Here is a 17,667-nt window from a genome sequence, read left to right as displayed (position 1 = left end):
TCGTAGCTCTCATTTTCCCTTCACTCTTTGTTCATGTTTTGTACCTCTCCATCCAGCTCTTGCTCCATATGTATATCGCATCTCTTGAGTTATTTTTAAAGCCATTTCTTATCTCTTTTTACGTCTTTAGCTCATCGAACCTTTCAACCTTCAGTCTAGGTCTAGTTCTTCACTGTCCCTCGGCAACTTCTCCTGCATCTTGAAACTTGTTCGACCTGCTCAAGTCGTTTTCCAATACCGCGATATGATGGATGTCAATATTAATGATGGAGCAAATGCTTCCGGCAGCACCACCGAGCCGATCCCATCAACCGAATTTGCGCGGATGTTGGAGGAGCATGGAGTCTGTCTCGCCTCACCTGAAGCACCCTCTGGCACCACCAACCCGTTCAGCTCAAGCGAGCTCATCCGACGCCAAAATGAGCAAAATGAAGATGATGCTACTGCGGCTTCACAAAGGGAGGCTGATGAGGTTGAGGCGGCCGAGGCGCCACCGAATGTCCGCATCATTTTGGGCGCCTCGCCGAGCCAACCTGTGACAGTTCAGCTTCATCCACTGGGCGACATTAAAGCCGGCGCTGAAGCCACGTCTCGGTACCGCCGGGCCGTGCTCGACGTTGCTGCAAACGCCAGTGGCACCGCGCTGCCCGGTGCATTGGCCTATCAAAAATTGTTCGTCACGCAGTCCAAGGAGAACATTGGGTTTACGATCCAAGCCACGGCCTATGTGCCCCCAACCCAGGCTCGCCAGCGCATTCCACCGAAGGATGTAGCGCAGCTGCTTCACTGCACACTTGTTTTTGACCCCGCTGCCGATCGCATAGTCCTGAGGAACCTGGATGACAAGTCGGTCACACTCAAGACGCTTGCTAGAGAAAAGATGCCAGCAGAGTTAGGGCTGGAAGGGAAGGGTCTTTCTACTCCTCGGTCTGTACAGTCCGTCGAAATCGAACCAGATGACTTTGAGCTTTTAGAGGCTGGACCTTGGGCGATTCATGCAGCTTCTGGGCAAGAAGTCCTGGAATTTTCCATCCTGGCTCGCAGCGGCATCTCAATCATACCGAACCCAACTGTGCCGAGCAACGCGAAGACAACGTTGCAAGGGACTAAGAGACAGCTCGCCTCCTCACAGGCTGGGGACCCAGGCCCATCCAAGAAAGGCAAGCTCAGGGAGCCTGACAAAGAGGATAAGGCAACCATTGTTTTTCAGCCAGTACCCGTCCAAGCTGTACGTCAACTCGATCATCCCTCGGCATCAGCGAGACCACCGGCTTCAGTTCCAGCTGCGAGTGCTGCGGGACGGGGACTGCTGCCTTTTCGCGGCCATCCAATGCAGTACCTCCACGCAGGAGACAAAGCTAGAATTATCGGCCCCAGTGGTGAGGATTACACGGTCACTTACGACAAGCAGCTCGCGATGAGAGAGAACTGTCACGTCTTCACCGCCCAGCACTCTTCTTCTCCAGAAGACAACGGAGCAGCAGTCGTCAAGGTTATCCGCTTGCCCTCTGGCCCAGTTAAACAGGGCGAATCGGGCAAGGAAGCTCAAAAGATCTATAGTTTGGGTAAAGTATGGGTGCAGGAGGTTAGAAACCATTTAAGGCTGTCGGAACACGTACGTTATGTCCCTTTCCTTGTGTATATATGTATACAAAAATATTCAGCTCCTAACTCTCCCGCTCCATCGCGGTCCGTCCGGCTGCAGCCATCGATAGTGCGTCTGTTCGACGCCGACTCCAGATTGTTTGCACTTTACATGGAGCATGTGAAGGCACTGAGTCTGCTTCACTACAGGAAGCCGACGGTGGCAGGCCCGTACTGCACCCTGTCTTCGGCCAACGTAGCCCAGGTCTTGTGCGATACGTCCTCTGCGCTCTCCTATATCCACAGCCACAGGATCGTGCACAACGACATCAAGCCAGATAACATTCTTTACTCTCCGGACCGCGGCGCTGTTGTCATCGACTTTGGCCTCTCGAGGGAGATCCCAGACAGCACTTCCCATACCTATCACACGGGAGGGACTCCTTGGTATCTACCACGTGAGTTCTTGGGCCGAACCCCCAGTCGCGGCGCACCAGGGGACGTTTTTGCACTTGGGGTAGTGATGCTTTTCCTCACTGGCAAAATCCCTCTGCCGGAACTATGCAAGGCCCATCCAGTATGGTTTATCAACGAGGCGCTGCATCTTGGATCAGGCGCCAGGCTGGCCATGCAAAAGTGGCTTTCTTTTGTTGAAGATACTTCGGCGACACTGGATTCCACAGACTTATTGGAGGATATAGTCACCCAAATGGTGCAGGCGGTTCCCGCGAACCGGATAACGACGGATGAGTTGGCTGTGAAGGTTGCGGGTTACAGCCACAATGAAATTGGGCAATGCAAGTAGGTATATTCTCTAGTAGATCTATAAGCCCATAGGGTAATGTCTAGTTTATGAAACATGTTCTGACGCTTGATCCGGTCGAAACTGGTTTAGAGGGACACTTGAATGGGCTCGTATTTTGGACCAAATTTTCACTGTATACCACTCTTGTTATAGACTAAAGTGTAGAAGAGAACTGTAAACGATCTATTTGTTTATCTATTTCTTGGCTTCTGCCCAGTGTGCTAGATTGATTGATTTTGCATTCTGCAAGTCGTTTGTGGATTGTTGTTATCCCGGCTCTTTTGAGATCCTCATCGGCCAATGCATTATTTACTCTTGTCCGAAGTGCCTCGGAGCGTGGAACCTAAATAATCCTGCTTTTTGGAGCTCAAATAGTGATTGTCATGGAGACATAGACACAATCACAGGACCATAGGGATACTTCAGCCACTCCAGCAGTAATGATTAATCACATCAAAGAACTGAACAGTTGTCATAGAAGTACACCTCTTGAAGAACGGGGTTCCATGGCTCTGGCCTAAGTTTTCTATGTAATCACAAAAGTCAGAGAAACTTGTATCTCGCACCCGACACCATATCTCAACAGAAGCGACGTGTACAAGTTTCCTTTGCTTAAGAGGTGGTAACCTGGTAAGCTTCCTCCTCCTTTATCATTCTTTCAACATCCTCTTTCCTCCGGATCGACCAAAAGTCCCGGTAAGCGGGGACAAAGGACGCCGGCTTTTCCTCGAGCAGGTCTTCTTCTATGGCCGCAAGGCAGAACCGAAGGAACTTGTACCCGCGCCCAGTTTTGACCGCCTCCGTCTCGGCGAAGTCGTCCCCCGTTACCGTCAGGACGAGGTAAGGGGGGCGGATGCATTTGATCCACAGGTCGCGCATCAGCCTCCTCAGGTCGACGGATACGGCGAGCGGGTGGTTCTTGATCTTTACTTCGACCCAGAGGAACATTCCGCCCATGGGCCAGCGGAAATCAAACATTGCCACCTTGTTGTCCTCGCCGCCGCCGTTCGTGGTCGACGCTGTAGCAACGTGCTTACCCCTTTCGAGCACCGTTGCCATCTTGACCATGCGACGTCGGTACGCCGACCGTAGACCCTGGAGCCAACCAACCCAGCTTTGAAAGCCCCAGGAGGTCCTGCTGCTACTACCGTTGGCGTCGTCCCCGTCGGGCTCGGATAGCAGCCGCGCAATCACAACTTGCACGAAACCCAACGGCTGCTGCGTTGTGTCGTCAACAATAGAGAAGAGATGCTGGCACACGGTCGGGCTGGCCATTATCCATCCGAGCCTGCAGCCTGGAGCAATCGACTTGGAGAACGAGTCCAGCCTTATGACGCGGCCCTCAGTATCGAGACGGAGAAAGCTGGGCACGAGCTCGTTGAAGAGTACGTAGGGGAACGACGCGCCGTCGAACGTCTCCCCTCCCGCTGAAGGAGGGTAGTAGAGGCTAAAGTATGGGTTATCCTCGATCAGGACTATGTCGAATTGCGAACATAGCTTGTAGATCTCCCTACGCCTCGATAAAGACAGCACGCCCGAGGTCCGATTTTGGCCAGTACTTATCTCACGTCTGCGATTACCCAGGGCGGTTCCGGTACTGCATAGTACTGAAGCTTTGCGATAAGCTGGATATCAAGGTTTTCCACCTTTGAAAGGGTCGCAACCGCCAATACAGTACCTTCTGATGAAAATAAAACAGGTATTCGGTCAAAACCTGCATGTTTGACACGAGCCAACCGTGCAACACAGAGAAAAATGCCGTTTCAACCAGCTATAAGATATTCAATACATGATGAAACCGAATACTTGAATCACTTATGCCCCTTGCGATCCACCTTATTAGACACCATTCCAGCGTTTTAAAACTTTCCGCGCCCCGAGACATTCCTTGGCTAGAAGAGGTCTTGAGGTTGTTGCGACTGCCCTGTCCGATTTGGCTCTCACTGGCAGAGCGACTACATTTCGTCGCTGCCCACAGGCACAGCCTACTCTGCATTGTATAACAAGTGAGGTAACCAATTGCCCTTGGACTTTTGGGGGAGCGGCGGTCAGGCTGAAGAAGCCAACAACACTTGGCGATGCACCTCCACCCACTGATGTGTCATTAATGCGCCGAAGGTACCTTGGGCGGCTCATTGAAGAGTGGAGAAATCTTTAAAACATTTCACAGAGCAAGAAATCTAACTGGCAATCTTGGTGGTCTCAAGTTAAAAATCCCCGTTATCGATGCAGGAAGCTCGTATGACCGATTCCTAAATACGATTATCAGCTCGGTAATTGGAAACCATGATAAGCTGGTCATACCATTTTCCTTCATGCATCTGCTATAGAAACGACTTCTAGGGGGCCGTAATAGGCGGAAACTTGAATCAAGTTCCCAATAAGAACATTGCGCAAATGACAAGCTACCATGTGCCTATTGGGCTGAAGATTTACCAATGCCTCGGCAGTCCTAGGAGCAGAGTATTTTTTTGCCTGTAGGGCTGCCTGTCTCTGAGATAGTATTGGTAGGAGAAAGCACGTACAACTTCGCTATAAACGTGGTAGTATGCGCTCCAGCTTGGCCCGAGTAACACCACCTCGGTGCCACCTTCGAAATGCAACATTTGCTGCCAACAAAGCATCCATGCAGCGACCTCCGTTGTTACCCCCACGTGCAGCCTCGTCTGCAACCCGGTGAAATGCAGTATGTGCCATCAGACTTGATTCTTAGTCTTGTGTTCACAACTAACGATAAATGACCTGAGCGATTCTGTCTCCAGGATGACACCGATAAAGGCACGGAGAGAAAAAGAAAGACCATCCTGAGACCCAAGCAGTGGATCGAGAAGTTATGGACGATGAATCCGGCACATATCCAGGGACGGTGGCACTCCATGCACCATAATATCTGCTACATTTCCATTTTCGCTTCTTCTAGTCTTTGCGACCAACACTACAATCCAAACTTTCATTGACGAGTGTTCTTCCAATCATATTTGTTTCACTCGCTTTTTGACTAAGTGTGGTTGTATGGGCCTGGTTTGTGGACCCAGGTTCTGGCCAGCTGAGGTTGGCCTCAATGGGCGTGCCCCCTCGTTTGTATCACCCTTTTGCACTGCTGACTGGACCGTTTGCTTTGGTTGGTGCTAAACAAGTTATTGCTCTGCCTTGAGATTTTTCCACTGCCATCCCTCGGCACAGTCTTTGTCTCTCCATTTCTGTTTCAACTACCGTCATTTCTCTTGCCCGACCTTTCCTTGATTTCCATCCACTACAGTGTGCCATACTTGATTAACTGCGCTTCTGCCCTCCCCCCAGTTGTCCTGTTCTACTGCTTCATTTTCCTTTCCCTTTGACTTTTTTCTTGCTCTCTTCCTTACTGGTCATCACTCGTAACAGTTCGGACTGGATTGCCCGACCTTCAACAGACTGGCCTGTACGCACGGAGCTCAGAGCCCCAAAAAGCTTTACTTGAGGCTTTCCTCGATCCGTCATGTCGAAGCTCAAGGTCAATGCCGAACTGGCTCTGAATGATCTGCTCTACTTGGTCCATCATGTTTTTTTACCCCCAAAGCTTCCCAGCGGCGATGATTGTTCTGCCAAAAAGGAGGCCGCCATGCTCTCGACCGTCCATGATGCGCTCGTCGATTTCATGGGCTGCGTTTCGCCAGATCAACGTGCAGTGGTGGCGTCTGTGGTCAGCATGGTACAGGCAACGATTGATGTTCGATCCCAAGGCACTGTTCACCTTGATGAGGGCGAGCTCAACAGAAACCTTCTCGATATGGTAGACGGAAAGCTAGGTGTGTTCCGAAACCATTCTTTATCTCGAAATTGCCCTCATCTGTTGTCATATTGATTAAGAAACTTTTATTGACTTTTATCATATATAATGATGATAGGATCTGTGACACTCCACATCGTCAAACAGAATGCTGGGGTTATGATCACCAGAAATCTGGATAAGATGCAGCTCGACCTTTTTGAGCTGTCCCCACTCAACAAACATACAATGGCATCCCCCGGGAGGCTTCGGCGTTATTTCCCAGGTGTTGCAATCGACATGCGCACGGAGGACTTTGTTAGCAAAACTGACTTCGTCTCGTCGATTTCCTCCATGCTTTACAAGCTGGCATCTTCCATAACACCTGGTTCCCAGCCCAAAGTTAAGAAAGCAGGACAGTATCATGATGAGCAGCGCGACACCCCCAGCCCGCACCATGTGACAGAGTTCATCACAGCTTTCCTTGGCCCTGTGACACAACCAGTCAAGGACGCAGGACTTTGGAAGAACACCCGAGACGAGACCATGTGGGATGACGAGCGCATGCCCTGGAGGCGGTCGCCGCTTTGGCTTTTACTTCGTGTCACGATGCAACTCATTTATTCTCGACAATCACCAAATGATGGCTGGCTCACGTATAAGGCCTTCATACTCTATTTTTCCGCCCAAATCCTCCACATAGCCACGGATATTTGCCTGGGCAGCGACTACTTGGAAATCATGCGACTAAAGGTAGCTCGTCGGCGGTTTAAGCTGACCGCCACTCAAGATTCTTCCTCACAATCCACGCTGCCAGAAGCTGTCATCAAGGTAGTTGATGATGCCCTTATAGGTGCAATGAATGAGCTTCGCTTGCGTCGGCAGCAAATCTCTGTATCTTTGACGCCACCCAAAAACCTCTTACGGCTTGAGAAACTTCACCTTGAGGAAGATGTCCTCCATACGCTTCCCATGCTCGACTCTTTTCTCGAGTCGATTTCAGACCGTGAGCAACTTTCCACCCAGGGAATATTCAGCAAAAGTAATTACATATCGGCTTTACCACATGATGTTCTGCCAAGTATCAGTGCGATGGGGATGCCAGGGGACTATGATCTTTTCAATATCCACTCGGTTGAAGCTTGGGTCGCAAGCCATCTTGAGGGCTGGACTGGCAAGCATATTGATGAGGAAGATACCTGCTCCAGGCTTTCTACTCTCATTTGCGATTATCAATCCACCGCAAATGAAGTTTACCGGGCGAACCCAGAGGCCGTTTCGATGACTGTGCTGACCATCATGGAGCTTTGGATCGCCTGCGACAAGTCAGCCATCTCCCACAACCCACTTCTGCGCGAATATAACCCCCAAATACCGATGCACCTGTTGCAGTCGGTGGTTTTGCCTTTTAGCCGAGACATGATCAGACTCCAAAAGGTTGAGCTATACCTTTGTCAGAGATCTCAAGACGCCGACGGGAAGCTTCCTTACATTTTTGATTCTTTTGGCCATCCACAGTCCTTCGCGGTTCGACACTACGCTCGGTCCTGGGCGTTGCAGACTTCTCTCTCTCTTATAGAAGACCAGGCAACCAAGAATCGAGAGAAAATGAAGCAGGAGCTGTCCGAAATCAAGGCGCAATACTCTTCGCTGAAGGGGGACTACGAAAGGTTGGATTGCGATAAAGTATTCGGTGTGAGCCGTTATGGGAGGCCATATACATCCCATCCGAGCTGGTGCCAAAGGTGGGCCACGTATAAAAAAATGGACTCGTTAGAAATCGACATTTACGAGTGGCCGTTACCTCAGGAACCTCTGAAGGCCCAGTCAACAGTATTTAAGCTCCAGCTTCCCAGACATTTCGCGGCGTGGCGAGACGCGACTTTGCTCGTACAGCTAAAAGTCTTCTGCTGCGAGTACAACGGGTCCGGTGACCGTCGCACCGATCAAAACGACCTGTTCAAATACGAGGCTCTCTCCAAGCACCTCTCCTGGCCTCCAGGAGCCAATCGAATTGTTCTATCTAGCTCGACCAAACCACATTTCCGCACACACAGGAGAACCGTTCCCGTTAATCTTTCCGTTACCAATAGTGATGTTTGTCTAAACAATGGTATGACATACCACTTGTTCGATGATGCAACCTCGACCAAATCAGATCTCTCCCAGCGCAAGGTCTTGGATACCTTGTCCCGCAGCTGCACATACCAGTCTGCAGTGGATTCTTTGAACAAATTCTTGTACCGCCCAAGCATGAGGCCCGATGGCCTCTCCTCCAACACTGTCATCGCGAATCAGTCTGAGGCCCCTGATCACATCTCAGTTTCCGAATTCAAGTCACTTTGCTCGCTACCATCGGGCAACAAGCTGCAGTGGCAGAACATTCTTCTACAGCTCTCAATGCCGGAAGTCGATTTTCGGAAGCCCGAGACAAGCTTTGCGCTGTGGCAAGTCATGTATCAGGCCGGTCCACCCTCGGATTCGACCACACATGACGAAAAAGCGGACCGCGATCTTCGACAGGGTCACTTCACTGTCAACGATGAAACTTTCTGCCATGAGCTTATCAACCGTCTTCGGCATGCCTGTGCCCGTGTGAAACAAAACTGGGAGTCGTGCCAAGCTTTGGCAAACTTCGCCGCCGTAGCCACGCGAGTGCTTTCACTTTCTTCTTCTCCCGCAGTTCACATTGCATCTTTAGACTTTCTTGCCGAGGCTCGCCGGAATGCATTTAACTGGCTGAAAAAGATTAGAACAGACTCCCAGACTGTCGCCGAAGATTTCCGGCAGGAACTCATGTCAAAAGCTTCCGAGATTGGCCTTATCTGCCTTTCCACCTTTGATGTGGAAGAGCCCCATCTCAAAACGCTTCTAGCCAAGTATGAAGATACATCCGTATTTATTCAGGCTTGCATGAGCGCTCAAGAGTGTCTTAAACCCGGCGTATATGATGAAGGCTCCATCATGGCTTTCTTCGTGGCAAGGTGGAGGAGGCTCTGTCACCGCGCTCTTTCATTCATGACTTTAGCTGCTGGCGCCTTGGAGAACAACCCATTCGATCATGCGATCCATCAGTACTGGCCGGTATATCAAGCGGGTAAAGATTGGAAACCTGTGAAATCAGTGAGGTACTGGATCGGTTCCGAAATCTCGGGGATTCATGGTCGATCTTTGCCTGTGCATTACAATCTTCTGACTGGCGAGCTACTGGTTAATGGTGTCCCACTATCGCGCGTCTCCGCAGAGTACGAGGCACATCCATCATATCAGCTGCTATTCGGTGAGAGCATTCTGGACGTCATGCCTTCCAATTCCCCTGGAATGCAGTTCTCTGCCAAGGCTCTTGTGTGTGGACACAAGCTCAACTTAGGCCTCGAAGGTCCGAACGGCAAGGATTTAATCGTGGCTGCAGAGAAAGAAGAGGAGGACAAAGGAGGACGATCAGTCATATGGCAGCTTGTACCCTCCAGGGTGTTTGGTCAATTGCTGCCTGCCTCTTTTGTTGACAGCCACCTTCACTGGTACGACCCTTTGTCTGAGACGATAGAGTTCCGACCTCTTGGGACGCAGTGGACGTCCTCCCCACAAAATTGGGTCTTGTTCAAGTACGGAGAGATGTGGAAATTACGAAATGCCACCCACCAGCTTGTTTCTCGATCAAGCGGAGCCCTGAGAGCCATGGCAGCCATCTTCCATCCTCTCGAGGATCTCTCATGCCTTCACGTGTCGGTTGCTACAAACAGCTCAATTCTTGACATTGATCTCCCCAGACTACATCTTGGATTTAGTGTTCAAGCTGGGTCAACTGAGGTTTTCTCTCGGCAGTTTCGTGGGATGCATATTGATCCCTCACAAGCGGTCGAGACACTGATGGGGCTTCGCAACAAGCTCATTCTCATAAACGGCACTGGGGATAAGCGAGCAATCTTGATTCCTGACGGCGAAGTTTCTTGCTTTCCCTGCAAGCATCCAACAAACATCAGTGCCACTCATGTTGAAGTTTTTGTCGCCAAAGGCAGCTCGGCACGAGTTCATTGTTACAATATCGACGAGCAGCTGGGCCGTCTCGTGGACAACGGGAGCTTTAGAAGCAAGATTTACATCGCCTACCTGCATGCTCTGACATCCTTTTGTCTCCCAGACAAGCTGACTGGATATACAGGCACCGAGCAGGCGCTTTTGATTTTGAGCTCAGCAGCAGCATTCTCTGTTTTTAATCTATCCGAAGCTGACGGAAATCTACTGCTAAACATAGCATCGCTCACGCCGTTGCGAGGCTTTTACCCAAAGCACCTTGAGGAGATGCAACAGGTTCAATGGGATAAAAGGCTGGGCTTCCTTTCTCAGCACATTCATTTTCATGCCAGAGTGAGGGGTTTGCTAGAACAGGCGGACCGCCAGCTCGACATCAGCCCCAGGTTCGTTAAGAAACTCGATTCTTTGCGAAATTCGAATCCGAAACTTACCAAGCGGGACATGATCAACTGCTCCTGGTCACGAGTGCCCGGCTTTGGAGCCGAGGAGTTCGCAACACTACGCGACAGAGTTTACGAGAGCAGAGACCGTTTGCGAGAGGAAGCCCGCTCCCATGCGACTATGACAGTTTCGCAGGCAATTTCCTAGCCAAACCGTTTTTGACGGGCTGGTATCCAAACATCAAAGCCTTTAGTATGTGGTCCTTTTTTCATGATGCAAGCAACATTTACGGGCCCAAGGTTGAGCTACCGGCCTGCCTATCCTGGGACGCAGTATGGCTCGATAATCACAAGCAACTGATCGCGCGACACTGGCTGGCGATTCATTGTGCTTTCAGAAAGAAGCGCTCCGAGTTTGGGGTATTTCAACTCGCGTCGTGGTTCTCAGCCTTGGCATTTACCACTGATTACGACACACGCTCCATGATCGAGGTTCTTTTTGCCATTGCTTCAATCCCGGATGTTGCTTCTGTTGCGCCACCAGCCAAAACAGATCAGTACAATCTGTTCATGGGCTACTCTTTTGTCAAACATCTCATCACCAGCGACGTAGAGAGCGGTGGGTATGGTTATCGTAATTCGGCGGAGGCCAAACTCTCCATCCTTCCCCATGAGGAAGAGTGGGATGCAAGTACGCGTCGACATACCACGTACGAGCGCAACTTCAACTTCAAAGTCAAGGCGTTTATCTCCTACCTGGAGTCTCAGTGGCCTTGTGAAAGGCCGAAAAAGCCAACAGAGAGCGATTGCGCCGGTTTGAGGGCGTATGTGGACGTCGATGAGACAATGACAGCAGTGCGGTCGAGGTGGAAGATTTGGTATCAAAATCACTTATTCTACGAATACCTGACGAAACTTGCTGAGGCCGTATCTCGCCAATCAATCGACTCGTCGACGGGCCAGTTGCCCCCACTTCCAAAGCTACCAGCCTATAAGCTAGTCGCCAGCAACAAGGGGTTCGCTGCCACCGCGGACCTCTTTGCTCAGAACCAGCCGCCGATAATTAGGCCTGAGGACCGGCCTCAACTTTGCCTCAACCTGGGCCGAGCCTGTGACGACAGTGACAAACAGTCACCGTCGTCTTGCATTCAATCATTTTTGAGAGGCCTTAGAGTCGGCACATGCACAGACTTTGAGCGGAAGTACTGCAGGGACCTTGAACGTAGCTTTCGCGCTCTTCGCGATCTTAATATGGACCGGAAGGATGGCACAGAAAATGGGCTTGCGACATCTCCGCAAACAGAATTGCTACTGAAGTACTGGACTGAGTGCCAAGCTTTCTTTTTGGCACAGTTCCGCTCCCTGGCTGCTCTCGAGAGCCTCGGGGCTCGGGATGGGGGGCTCGTCAATAGCCCTAGAATCTGCAGCACCTTTTTCTTGTCCCAGCTTTCAACCTCCAACTGGCAGAAGCTCCCCATTGAGTGGAAGCATGCTCTTATCCAGTTTGCTTTGGCTTTGCACGACCTTCAGCGTGCTCGGAGACCGCTGCGAGCATGCTCCTCCGGCAGCTCAGTGGATCTTGTAAAGGAGCTGGAAAATACCGCTCATTCGAAATGGGACCCTATCGACTATCCTCAGGCTCTGCTTATGGAAGTCGAAAGTGACATCACTATCCGTTCAGTCAAATCCGACATTGCTCGAAAGATGTCAAGCCCTCCGGATAACAGAAACTCTGTTATGCAACTCAACATGGGAGAAGGCAAAAGCTCTGTCATCGTACCCCTAGTGGCTTCTCTACTTGCCGATGGGACTCAGCTGGTCCGCGTCATTGTTGCAAAGCCGCAGTCGAAGCAAATGTTGCAGATGCTTTTAGCCAAGCTGGGTGGGCTGTTGGATGTTCACGTCTTTCAGTTACCTTTCTCGCGGGCTCTGCGCCTCGATCCGGCCAAAGTCAACGACATCGCTGCGGATCTCAATCGCTGTATGCGGAAGGATGGCATTCTCCTGGTACAGCCTGAGCAAATACTCTCGTTTAAGCTTATGGGCCTTGAGTGCCTCATCAATGGAAAAGAATCTATTGGTCGTACTCTCCTTGAGGGACAGCAGTTCTTTGACGAAAATTCTTGTGACATTGTAGACGAGAGCGACGAGAATTTTAGCGTCAAATTCGAGCTGGTTTACACAATGGGAACTCAGCGCCCGATTGATTACAGCCCAGGCCGGTGGAGACTTGTGCAAGATGTCATGGACGTTGTCAGGGATGTCGCACCTTCAGTTGCTCAGGAGGTGCCGGCGTCTCTGGAAATTCACAATCAGTTCGGCATGGGCAGCTTCCCTCGTCTTCGGATCCTCAAGGCCAATGACAAGCAGGCGCTAGTTCAGGAAGTAGCATCTCGGATCTGTGCAACAGGCCTTTCTGGACTGCCGATCGCTCGGCAGAATGAGAAGTCACGGGCAGCTTTGCTGACATATCTCACAAAGGTCAAGCTTACTCCAGCCGAGATCAATGCAGTTGAATGTGCGCAACAAGGCGGGTTTTGGTCCGATGCTACCAAAGCACCATTTCTTTTGCTTCGAGGTATCCTTGCTGGCGGAGTCCTTGCATTTACTCTTGCCCAGAAACGCTGGAGAGTCAACTATGGTCTAGACCCGATGCGACAGCCTCCCACGCGCTTGGCTGTACCATACCGTGCCAAGGACTCGCCCTCGCCTCGCTCAGAGTTCTCGCATCCAGAGGTGGTGCTTCTTCTGACAAGTTTGAGCTACTACTACGGTGGCCTCAGTGATGAGGACCTTTTTGTGACGTTTGGACATCTTCTCAAATCGGACCAACCCGACCAGGAGTACAACGCCTGGATTGCAGATGCGCCTAACCTTGACTCTAGTTTCCACCATCTTGAAGGAGTTAATATTAAGGACAAGCCCCAGTGCGTGCAGCTGCTTTTCCCGAAGCTCCAATACGCAAAAGCGGTCGTGGACTATTTCCTGGGACATGTTGTGTTTCCGAAATACATCAAAGAATTCCCAAGCAAGTTGAGTGCATCGGGCTGGGATATCGGACAGGTGAAAAATACGACCTACCAGCGGTTTCAATGGGACAATCGACGCTCGAAAGCTTTTTCCTCTCTCTGTCACGCATTTGGACCTCCCAAGCCAGAAGCACACTAATGCGCTGGTCCAAGATTATCTTTTGAAAGACGACAACCATGTGTCTCTCATCCCGCATCGGACCACAACTGGCAGCGATGCGGATCAGTTGCTTACTATGGTGATGAAGATGCAGCAAAAGGTGCAGGTCCTACTAGATGTGGGCGCACAGATTCTCGAGCTAGGAAATTTGCAAGTTGCGAAGCAGTGGCTTCGCATGCATCAGGAACAGGGGCCTGCCTCGAACAAGCAGGCATGTGTTTACTTTGATGACGATGACAATCTCTGCGTGGTCGATCTTCGCGGCAAGAAAGAGCTTCTTCAGACCAGCCCGTTTGCGACTGCACTTAATGTTTGCCTAGTATTCCTGGATGAGGCTTATACTCGTGGCACTGATTTGAAGCTGCCCGACAACTCTCGGGCCGCCGTCACATTGGGGGCCAATTTGGCTAAGGATCGCTTGGTTCAGGGTGAGCTCTTGTTCATTTTGCTCTATTCCCGTGTCTAATTTCAAATTTGCGCATTATTCTAACATTTTGTATCAGCCTGCATGAGAATGCGCAAGCTAGGGAAGGGCCAGACTGTCGTCTTTTGCATTCCGCCCGAGATCAGGGTCAAGATCCTCCAGAAGGTTCACAAGGATGAGGGCGATAGCATCAGCTGGCTGATGTTCTGCACTGGGCAATCACCGAGACTTGGGCTGACATTCAGCGCAGCATACCGCTGTGGGCGGTGCAAGGTCGTCGTTTTGGTCACCAGAAGCACCTCTGGGACCAGTCCCAAAATGGAAACCTGAGTGTTACCTCCATGTCACCTCAGCAAGCCATCAAATTCCAGGAGGAAGAAGCACGGATGATTGAGGATCTTTACAAGCCGGGCGAGCGCCATCTGTATGCACCACGGTCAACGCTTGGGTTTGAGAGCCTTGAAGATCTTCGCCTCTACCCCACGCCTGCTCTTCCAGCCGAGTGGTCCGTGCCTAGGCATTTGGTCCTCCAGCTAAACCTCTTTGCCGGCCAACTCTACATCTCCTCCTTTGCTGACTACACTGCGCTTTGTGACATGCTGGGATTGGACTGGGAAGGTGGTGGGAAAGACGGGATGGTGGTCTGCGCAGACCGCTTCGTCGACCCGGCATCGAACCCTGGAAAGATCCTCAAACATTCCTTTAAAAGTAGTCCCGTCAGCTTCCTCAAAGTGTACCTCACCAAGGTCCGTCGCGACTGCGAGTCGATCGAAAAGACCCATATGGGCAAGATCCTGAACGCTGTCATTTTGCGACCCGAGGACTTTTAATCTGAGACAGGTGGATAACCATGGTCTGGGAAACAAGTCTAATCGCTGTGGTCAGATGAATTGGGCGCTTTTTTTCTCTTTCTATTTTCTTCGAGGCAGGCTTCGGTATTTCTCAACCGCTGCAATAATGGGATGGATTTCAGCAATCGGCAACCACGGACGCGGTGTTTTATTTGAGTAGAATTTATGTGTTCGGAGAGAGAAAGGCGTGCATGTAGACGTGATAGGCAAAGTTGGTCAGCTAAGTGAACTAGCTACAGTCTATAACGGATGAGGTCACCCGTAGTATATCGGCACATATAGAAAATTGAAGCATGTGCTCCATGCTGTGCACACCTTCTGTCCAAGTCTACTCCCTGGCACAATCAGGAGAATTTCGGCCTTTTTCGTTGGTCTTTGTCGAGTCTGGCAAAAACTTCTAGCATAGTGGCAATCCGCACTGGCCTTTCGCAACGTTGACGTGCGCGTATCGGCATCCTCAGCCGGAAGTCGTTTTGCTCGCCTTGTGATCCAACGAGGTCTTAACCCAGGCCTCAACATCTCGCAGAGCTTTGCGTGGGCACGTTTTCCTCTTAAGCAGAAAGCCCTGGATCTCGGCAGGTGACATCTGGTCTGGAACGATCTTGGAGCCAAACTCGGCTGCCATTTCAATAAGCTCATCTGCATCGGTGATGGAAGTCTCCAGGTCGTCCTTTTTGTCGGTAGCGTCGAGTGGACTCAAGCACCGCGAGGATTTGACGCTTTTTTCGGTGCTGTACAAGCGCTGGAACAACTCACTTGCCTGCTGCTGCGTCGCATTGCGAAAGGCCACTTGTAAGTCGACGCGACCGGAGCGGATAAGGGCTTCATCGAGAATTTCGGGCTTGTTGGTGGTCATAATAAGTATGCGACCCTCATGCGCCGCCACGCCGTCTATGACGTTAAGCAGGCCTGACATAGAGATACCCTTTTGATCGTCTCCATGTCCCCTGCCGACCTTAAGGGCGCGAGCCAGGTCTGCAACCTTCCACTCGCTGGGTCCTTCTGTCTTGGTTTCTGTTCTGATCTCACCTTCGGCTCTACTCATTCCGGCTGTGTCGATGTCCTCCAACAGAACGATGCATCTTCTCGGCAGGCCGTTAAATAGGGTGGATAAATCCTCATCGCTCAGCTGCGGCTCTATGAGGCTGATAACGTATATTTCAAGCCCGAAGACACCGGCCAACGCAAAGGAAAGTGACGTCTTGCCCGTGCCCGGAGGGCCGTGGAATAGATAACCCCTGCGCAAAGGAATGCCTCGGTTCGAATACCAGCATTCCGTCTTGGGCTGAAGATACTCGTTCATATCTGAAAGCACGGCCGTCTTCTGCTCCTGGTCGAGCACGACAGTGCTTATGGGACGAACTGGACGTTTCGCGACCTCTCTCCACGCCCGGTCGTGGAATCGGCGTTGTGGGAGGCTATTGGGCCGCATTATGAGCGTTTTGTCGCCGTGGTCCTTGTGGTGATGCTTCCGGGCGTGGGCCAAAAACTGCTTAATGGGCTCTGAATACACCGGGGGGTTCTGTTTGTCAGTTAGGTATCGAGGGCGCTATAGAACTTAAGCTATAACCTGGGCTCACCTGGGGAAAGTCCAAAGGTGGAAATGATGAAGGTCTCTTTTTCCCTGATAGTGACGGCCTCAGATCCTGTGTTGCTGTTGTCCATCACGGATCTCTGCTGCCGGTCAATACTAAAATACTTGCCCTGGAATGAGAAGATGTGGGGACCAGAGGAGGGGGTATAGCGTATTGGCTAGTTTGAGCAAATTATCAGTATATGAATTGTATTATTATCCTTTCCAACTCACCTTGATCGACCTAAAGACTGGATGTACCCACCGTGGTTGACTTTTGTTGCGAAAAGTTCAAGTACTCAATGCCGTTCTCAGAAATTGTTGCCAAATCTACCTGTCGCGTGCCGTCTTCCCACACGGACTGGAAAGCCGTTTCGGCTATCAGCCGCCTCGACCTCGCGGTCCGGGGCTGGGCGGCCAGCCAAGCCATGACATGTTCAAAGATTTCATCATCGCTGGACACGGAGATTTTCGATGTTATATACTCAAGCGTTAGATGCCACACGACCGAACAAAACTGACGTGTCAGGTGGTAAGTGACCCAAGCAAAGCTTGTTGCAGTGACAAGTGCCGTCGGAAGGTAGGCGCCGAGGCTCTGGTTGACAAGAATCAAAGTTCGTATAAGTGGGTTGCCGTGTACTCTACTGATCAGAGGCATGATAATATCATCTATCCCCAATTTGCTCATGAGAAGGCTCCCAGGAGTAGTCGAGACATTACCGGCAGAAATATCGTCTGTCGTGGACATATTGAGGTTTATCGATTTCGAGATTCGACGTTTAAAGTTTCGATATTAGCACGAGTAGCCCGATGGTAAAAACGAAAAGAGCAGGATACTGCTTATCTTATAGTTAGGGGAGAGGAAGCGGACCTAGACTCGAGGGTTGAGCGATATGGCTTATACGCGTCTTTTTTAAGGAGCTGCACTTTTATCATCAATAGAGGCATGAAAAATATTTTATACGCCCTACCACTAAATCTTGAGCCATATCACAGTAACAACAAACCTTTTGTCTGATCTAGTCAGAGACTTGGTTGAAGCCAAGGTCTGCCAACGTAGCAGTCGCGTTACACAGATCCT

The 17,667-nt window shown here is 50.8% G+C and overlaps 3 protein-coding genes across 3 annotated transcripts in view; 1 reads left to right on the top strand and 2 right to left on the bottom strand.

The window, feature by feature from the left end:
- PpBr36_05825 (uncharacterized protein) overlaps positions 1-2,389 on the top strand; it is a gene marked incomplete at both ends in the record, with an annotated part of 2,623 nt that extends 234 nt beyond the window's left edge. Inside the window, 3 exons of the mRNA XM_029892973.1 lie at positions 7-35; positions 131-1,615; positions 1,706-2,389. Coding sequence (XP_029745931.1) covers positions 7-35; positions 131-1,615; positions 1,706-2,389 — 2,198 coding nt within the window. The remainder of the gene's footprint in view (positions 1-6; positions 36-130; positions 1,616-1,705) is intronic.
- A 612-nt stretch (positions 2,390-3,001) lies between these two features.
- On the bottom strand, positions 3,002-4,385 carry PpBr36_05824 (uncharacterized protein; the record flags this gene model as incomplete). Its single annotated transcript, XM_029892972.1, has 2 exons — positions 3,002-4,014; positions 4,205-4,385. The coding sequence occupies 2 exons, from the start codon at positions 4,383-4,385 to the stop codon at positions 3,002-3,004; spliced, it is 1,194 nt and encodes a 397-aa protein (XP_029745932.1).
- Positions 4,386-15,470: 11,085 nt separating this feature from the next.
- PpBr36_05823 (uncharacterized protein) lies at positions 15,471-17,364 on the bottom strand (the record flags this gene model as incomplete). Its single annotated transcript, XM_029892971.1, has 3 exons — positions 16,852-17,364; positions 16,594-16,765; positions 15,471-16,516 (listed from the first exon to the last, which is right to left on the bottom strand). The coding sequence occupies exons 1-3, from the start codon at positions 17,332-17,334 to the stop codon at positions 15,471-15,473; spliced, it is 1,701 nt and encodes a 566-aa protein (XP_029745933.1). The 5' UTR covers positions 17,335-17,364.
- Between the last annotated feature and the right edge of the window lie 303 nt (positions 17,365-17,667).

The sequence above is a fragment of the Pyricularia pennisetigena genome, assembly GCF_004337985.1.
Source record: "Pyricularia pennisetigena strain Br36 chromosome 4 map unlocalized Pyricularia_pennisetigena_Br36_Scf_6, whole genome shotgun sequence".
Lineage (NCBI taxonomy): Eukaryota > Fungi > Ascomycota > Sordariomycetes > Magnaporthales > Pyriculariaceae > Pyricularia > Pyricularia pennisetigena.
This window is presented reverse-complemented; position numbering and strand designations above follow the sequence as displayed.